The sequence below is a fragment of the Trachinotus anak genome, unplaced genomic scaffold, assembly GCF_046630095.1.
Source record: "Trachinotus anak isolate AG129_WGS33_773 ecotype Australia unplaced genomic scaffold, CSIRO_AGI_Tana_v1 ptg000048l, whole genome shotgun sequence".
Taxonomy (NCBI): Eukaryota; Metazoa; Chordata; class Actinopteri; order Carangiformes; family Carangidae; genus Trachinotus; species Trachinotus anak.
In genome coordinates, this window is record NW_027273899.1 from 234,604 (window position 1) to 241,717 (window position 7,114).

The 7,114-nt window shown below is 47.7% G+C and overlaps 1 protein-coding gene across 2 annotated transcripts; it reads left to right on the forward strand.

The window, feature by feature from the left end:
• The first annotated feature begins 2,309 nt into the window (after positions 1-2,309).
• tob1b (transducer of ERBB2, 1b) lies at positions 2,310-5,618 on the forward strand. 2 transcript variants are annotated; one of them, XM_071473172.1, is made up of 2 exons: positions 2,310-2,529; positions 3,505-5,618. In XM_071473172.1, the coding sequence occupies exon 2, from the start codon at positions 3,670-3,672 to the stop codon at positions 4,669-4,671; it is 1,002 nt and encodes a 333-aa protein (XP_071329273.1). In that variant the 5' UTR covers positions 2,310-2,529; positions 3,505-3,669; the 3' UTR covers positions 4,672-5,618. The 2 variants fall into 2 exon arrangements, with proteins under 2 accessions (XP_071329273.1, XP_071329272.1); XM_071473171.1 differs by having other exon boundaries at positions 2,316-2,525.
• Positions 5,619-7,114: the final 1,496 nt, after the last annotated feature.

Here is a 7,114-nt window from a genome sequence, read left to right on the forward strand (position 1 = left end):
CTCGGTGGTGGGGGGACTCATCCCTCGCCCCTGCTGAGTCTCAATCTGGAGGGTTGTGCTCTCCGCTGTGCCTGCAGCATCCTGCAGCCCTGCAGCCACGAGCTGACTGCATCTTTCTGCACTTTGCTTATGACACTGGGATGTGGCTCTCAGCTAAACATCAACTGTAGTATTGTGGTAAATAACAGTTTCCACGATGGACACGTTCTACATATGCTCCTTGTTTCGACGCACCTCGACTGCTGCTGAGAAACATCCGAAACCAGAGTCAGCTGCAGGAAACACGGTCACGGTGTCTGCTTCCTGAGTTACACTGTTGAATAATGACCAGAGGTGTTTCTGTACAACATTATAATCTTGACACTGTGAAGTTGACATTTGACCTTTCACCAACAAAATCTAATCAGTTCATCCTCGTGTCCAAATGAATGTTTGTGCCAAATTTAAATAAATTCAGTGGAGGTGTTAGATATCAGGAAACCTTACACCAGAGTTTCCCACTGAAGCTTCACTGATCTCCTTCACCTGGAAGCTGCTTTGGACAAGAGCGTCTGACAAATGAGTAAATGTAAATGTAAATGAGATGTACAGACGTACAACCCGAACACATGAAGCTCTGACTGAGCAGAGCAGCCAATCAGCTCCTCTCTGCTTCTTCATGCTACTGTGTGAGAAACGACTGTCATCACTAACAGTAGAGACAGAATTCTGTTATTCAGGCCTGAGGAGTTTCTGTAATGAGTCTAACACAGGTCAGCTGAGCACTGGTCATCTGATGAGTCCACAAACAACCTGTGTGATGAGAACAGTTCTTCAGAGGACCTGTTGTACCTGGACTCTGCTCCTGTCCACATCAGACCAACAGCAGACGTCCTCTCTACAGGTCACTGAAACTAAAGTTTAATAAAATCATAGATGTCACTGTGGTTCTGTACCTTTGATTGTCTACATTTCTTCTTGTTATTGTGCGTTTGTGATAAAGTTGTTTTCATTGTCACTCACTGTTGTTTATTGTTGTACATGTTGAATTACTGCATTTGTTTTGTCTGTTTTATTGATATCGTGTGATTTTAATAGTTGTTCGTTGACCTCAGGACGACCTCTGAGTGGAGGCTGAGGATCCACGGGATAAACACAAGGATTGTCTCAGAGGACACAGCAGCCATGATCAGAAACTTGATCCGAGGTCTGTGTATTCATCTAAACTGAGCGGGTCCTTCTTTTCATGTCTGCTCTCATGACTCTGTGAGGACCACGACTTGGACAACAGACTGTCTAATGAATTATTATTGATCCGGACCATTCACATTCGCCACGGACATGACAGTGACTCCCCTGCTGTTCCCACAGCTCTCACACTCAACATCCACAGACCTGACAGACAGCGTTTCACTGGGCTTTTCAGTCAGGAAATACCTCTGTGCCCCCCCCCCTCCTCCCCCTCCATTCTCCTGCCACCTCCCTCCCAGCTGTATAACTCATGTGGCATTGTATTTATTGTGCAAACACACAGTGCGGGAGTCCATGTTAGGTAAGAACAGGCTGTGGCGTCCAACACCTTGGGCCTGACGGGAGAGATTAGAGCGAGCTCTGCACTGGGCCGTTGTGGACCTGCTCCCTGTCCCAGAGCACAGACATAACGAAGGGCGTCGGATCACAGGTACACACAGGGACAAGAATGTCAACATTTACACAGATGCCAATTATGAGATTACTCCCTCTTTGCTTAAGAGAGGAGGACACTGTGCTGCAAACAGCTCTCAGTGGGGGGGGGGGGGGGGGGGGGCTTAACAGCCACAGCTGGTTCAAGGAACATCAAAATGTCAGTGGGGAGGACCAGCAACACAACCAGTGACAGGTGTGTCCCTCCGCCTCCGTGACGGCCCAGCTCTGTTTAACCCTGAGGTGGACGCACTACACCCCGTTCAGACGGAGGTCTCATGCACAACTGAGCACAGCCTGTGATCCCAGGAGTCCAGCAGGGACGGACACGTCTTTGTCTCCCCTCAACCCTTCCCTGTCACTGCAGGAGCCGTGTTTCCCCCAGACACGCTGCTGTAGCTAAAACCCGCTCCAATAAAATAGTCCCGAGCACATGAAAGGCAAAGCACAACCGTAAATAGAACCCGCGAGTGATTGAGCCCGAACCTGTCCAATCACAGCGGCGATCTGGGTGCTTGTTGATGACGTAGCTGCGCGTAGTCAATAGCGACACGCCACTGGGTGTTGACCTCTGCGAGCCGCATCACCACCTCCTCCATGTCCGTGGCGGAGGAGCCCTATAAAAACAAACCAGCCGCGGTTGTACGGGGCAGAGTTGTGAGCGCTCCCGGGCTGTGGGGGTTAGCGTGGCCTCCTGCGAGTCGGACTCAGCTCAACCCACAGAGGAAGACCCGCCTGGGGCTCGACGGGGACGCAGCGTCGACCGCACCGTGGTGTATTTCCGTCAGAAACTGCACCACAGGCTGTGGAGGTGTTGGAGCGGACTGTGGCTGGAGCAGGAAGGACCCACTGTGGATTTCCATGTAAGTCAGTACTAACGTAACGTCGCCATTACATCTGTTTATGGGGAGCTGCAGTAATGTCTCCCCTGGACTCTCAGACCGACAGCCAGCGCGGCCGCTGAGCCTCGGTCCTCAGGCTGTAGCCACCTAGCTCATTAAGATGCTACGTAGCTTGCCGTCGATCGACACGGCCGTCGGTTCACATTACAGCTATTTTCCTTTTCTGTTCCCGTTAACATCGACGTTAGCTTCCTTCTGCCGTCCGTGTCCGGGACGTCTGAGTCCGTGAGGCGGTGTCACGGCGAGCTGAGGCCGATAACAGCCGACCGTGAGCCGTATGTGGCGTCCAGATAGCCAGCCTGCTACTCTGTACACACCCTTCATTAACTAGCCAGCTAATGCTAAGGATGCTAGCTGGTCGGCTGTATGAGAGCCGAAGAGAAAGCGGGTCGTTTTCTGTTTATTACTGTTAATGTCGTCACGTAACTGAGCTTGACGGGTTCCCGGCCGTGGTTGGACTTTGAATGATGGTTATGTAACAGCGGGCTGGTAGGAGCTGGTAGGAGCTGCTCTACCTACGGAGGCTCCGCCGGTGCACGGGAAAGCACTAGAACAGCCTCAAAATCATCATCGTCCTCATCATCCTCCTCCTCTTCAGCAGAGTTCTGTCTCAACATGTCCGCTTGCCAAAACGAGCCGATCGAAAATCCTTGTGACTATTGACAGCTGCCGTGAGACCCACCGCCCTCCGCAGAGGTCAACCGTGGCTGCGGCTCTGTCACATTAGACTGCAGGGGACACTCTGCTGACACCGTCTTAGAGCCAGTGACCTGTGTTTATTTATAGCTGTTGATATTGTAGGGCTGAGAGACAGAGCTGCAGTGTGGAGGGAGCAGTCTGAGTTAATACAGAGGACATGTCATTGATCATAAAGCTGTCTAAATTGATAAAATTGTTTTTTTTGGCATCAGAGTCTGAACGTTTTTTTTCTTTGTTCCAGGATCCAGACTGTAACGTTGCTGCAGGAAGGATATTTGCTTTGGCAACAAGTTCTCAATCAGAGTTGTTCCTTCACACTGGTCACTGCTGCCTTGGAGGTTTTTGCAACGCTCAGTAAAAGCAACTCTGTGACAGTAAAAGAATCTCTCTCGCCACTGAAGCAGCTATGCAGCTTGAAATTCAAGTAGCACTCAACTTTATTATTTCCTATTTATACAACAAACTCCCTCGACGACGTGTGAATATCTTCGGCGAAGAGCTCGAGAGGCAGCTGAAGAAGAAATATGAAGGCCACTGGTATCCGGATAAGCCATACAAAGGTTCGGGGTTCAGGTGCATCCATGTAGGGGAGAAGGTGGATCCCGTGGTGGAGCAGGCAGCCAAAGAGAGCGGGCTGGACATCGGGGACGTCCGGAATAATCTCCCTCAGGACCTTAGCGTGTGGATCGACCCGTTTGAGGTTTCCTACCAGATTGGGGAGAAGGGACCGGTCAAGGTGCTATATGTGGATGATAACAATGAGAACGGGTCAGAACTGGACAAGGAGATCAAGAACAGCTTTAATCCTGAGGCCCAGGTCTTCATGCCAATCAGCGACCCTGTCGGGGCGTCCTCAGAGTCCAGCTCTCCCTCCCCTCCTTTTGGGCAGTCGGCTGCCGTGAGCCCCTCCTTAATGCCACGCTCCACCCAGCCCTTAACCTTCACCACTGCCACCTTTGCTGCCACCAAATTTGGCTCCACCAAGATGAAGAGCAGTGGCCGTGGTAACAACAACAGCAGCGGCAGTAGCAGCAAGGTGGCTCGCACCTCCCCAACCAATAACCTGGGTCTGAATGTCAACACCCTCCTGAAGCAGAAAGCCATCTCCACGTCCATGCACTCGCTGTACGGGCTGGGCCTGGGGCAGCAGCCGCAGCAGAAGGCCTCTGCTCTGTCCCCGAACGCCAAGGAGTTTGTGTTCCCTAGCCTCCAGGCCCAGGCCAGTCCCGGAGCCGTGTTCCCCGGGGAGGGCTCCCTGGGCCTCGGCCCCCTGCAGTACAACAATGCCTTTGACATGTTTGCAGCCTACGGAAGCCTCAACGACAAGTCTCTAATGGATGGCCTCAACTTCAGTCTGAGCAACATGCAGTATTCTAACCAGCAATTCCAGCCAGTCATGGCTAACTAACTCATCATCATGATGTTATTTATGAATGATGGTGGCTCAAAGAGAAGGAAAAACAAAACGCACACTTAGAAACTGGACTTTGAAGGATCTAGTGTCTAGTCAGTCAAGCGCATGTGCCCAAGGGAGTTTCTACTGTGCCCCCTTGAGTTTGTTTCTACTCAAAGCTTGTTGTACAAACACATCCAAGCTTGTTACTTCAACTCAACATGCATCATTGTTTTTCTTTTTCCTTTTTGCCAACCAAGCACAAAATTTTTTACTCTGTTGAGAAAATACAAAAAAAAGAGAAAACAAGCTTAAAGTTTTGGCCTCTTACAGTATTTTACAGGTGGTAAGACAAGGCTGGTTTTTATGAATTGGCACTACTAAGTGGGTTACTTGGTCTTTTTCTAATTGTATAATTTAATTTAGTACAGAGTTTGTAAGATATCAGAGTATATATTGTTTCTATGACATGGTGTTGCATTTATATCTTTTTACTACTCCAGTGATCTGTGACGGCTGCAGCAGCTTTTCCTTCTCTTTTTTTTTTTTTTTTTTTTCTTTAAAAGATAATTGTTAAAGAAATCCATCTTTAAAAAACACCTGAAATATTCTGCAGATTGTGTACAGAGTATTCCTTAGTGGTGGAGTTCAAGTGTAGGAATATTTGCTTTTTCTGAAAGATGAATTGTATTTTCTGTTAAGAGGTTAAAGATTTTGCTATACTATGGACAAAATGTAATCGTATGAATATTAATTTTGTACCTACATTGTGCAATACTTGAGAAAAAAAAATACAGTATAACAAAGTATTTTGAGTCAGTGTCTTACATGTCAAGAGGGACTGAAATAGTTTATATTGAGTTTGTATTAAATGCTTAAAAATGATATGCTTGTCTTTATTTTTTTTAATTTCATATTTGCACCCTGGTCTTTTTAATAAAATAAACTACAGTTGAACATGATCTGTGAAAAGATGCAGTTTGTTGTGTCCTCACCTGAGCAGGTAACACAGACTGTACTCCTCAGTCTGTGTGGGGACATGAGGCCTGGAGCTGACGATCTGTGGGTGTAACCAGGGTCTGAAGGTGGAGGTTAATGTCTCAGGAATCCAGGGGTGAACTCATGTGACGTCACAGCTGTGATTAGAGGTGGAGTCACATTTATTTACAGCCTGTGTTTATTTTAAGATGGTATGTGTTAGAGTCTGTTCATACATGTTTCCAGGCTGCAGGACGTCACTGACTGTGTGTGTTTGTTTGTGTTTGTGTGTGTGTGTGTGTGTGTGTGTGTGTGTGTGTGTGTGTGTGTGGTGAGATCACATGTGACGTAAAGAACAAACATTCAGCAGGCTTAAAGCTCCAGCAGCTTAAAACACATAATCACATTTACAACTGTGTCTGACTCAGAGGAGGAAATAGCTGCTGTGCTTTTATTGTGACGGGACTTGTTGTGCACATGGTTGTTTTGTTATGGCTGAGTGAATGAAACACACCTACAGCCTGTGATAGATGGGACTTGTTTTGAGCAGCAGCTGACCCAGTGAAAACTCAACATGTCCCTTTACAGCAGTGTTATGTAATGGCCGTGTTCTGCTGTTGTGTTTGAATCCAGAGGCAGGTGTTACTGACCTGACGTACTGTGGTACCATAATACTCTATAGTAGTACTTGTAGTACTGTTTACTCCACAGCATTTGACAGGTGTGGATACTGGTTATTATTCACATTAATAATTAACATTAAACCTGTTATAAGATTAGTTTACACTGATTTGTTAAAGGTGGGAGAACCTTCGTGTCATGTGACCTTTCACATGAAGTCTATCTGGTTGGTCCTTGTGTTCCAGATGTTCTACCTCTAAACCTCTGACAGATCCATTAAAATCAGTCTTCAACACCCAAACCAGTGAACCCACAACACTCCACAAAACGTGTGTGTGTGTGTGTGTGGTGGGGGGGGGGACTAAACCAACTGTTTCTGCTGTGCTTAAACCTGAATCTACAGCAGCTACGTACGGTGGCCCTGAGGGCTCAACACACTGCAACTGAAGAAAAGACATAAAATCAGACACACTCAGAAAACAATCTGACAACACAACCAGATACACAAACACGCTTCAGATAGCACAGGCGACAACCATGAGCAGCTGTTCAAAGATTTTAACTCAAAGGTCACGAAGCGTTGACCAGCCTGGTTCATCACTTTATTGTGTCCCCGGGAAACACCTCTGTTGTGTTGTCAGATGGTGTGTGTGTTTAGTCAGTTTTTGTGTTTTCTTCAGTTGCAGTGTGTTGAGCCCTCAGGGCCACCGTACACAGCACAGAGACAGTTGTAGTTCTGACACTGCAGCTAGGAGCTGTTAGCTTGTTTCACCTGAACACTGTGGGTCTAAACAAACTCACTGGTTTTACAGAGTAATCAGTGCTCGAGCTGACTTCAACAACTCCCCTGTCCCCGAGC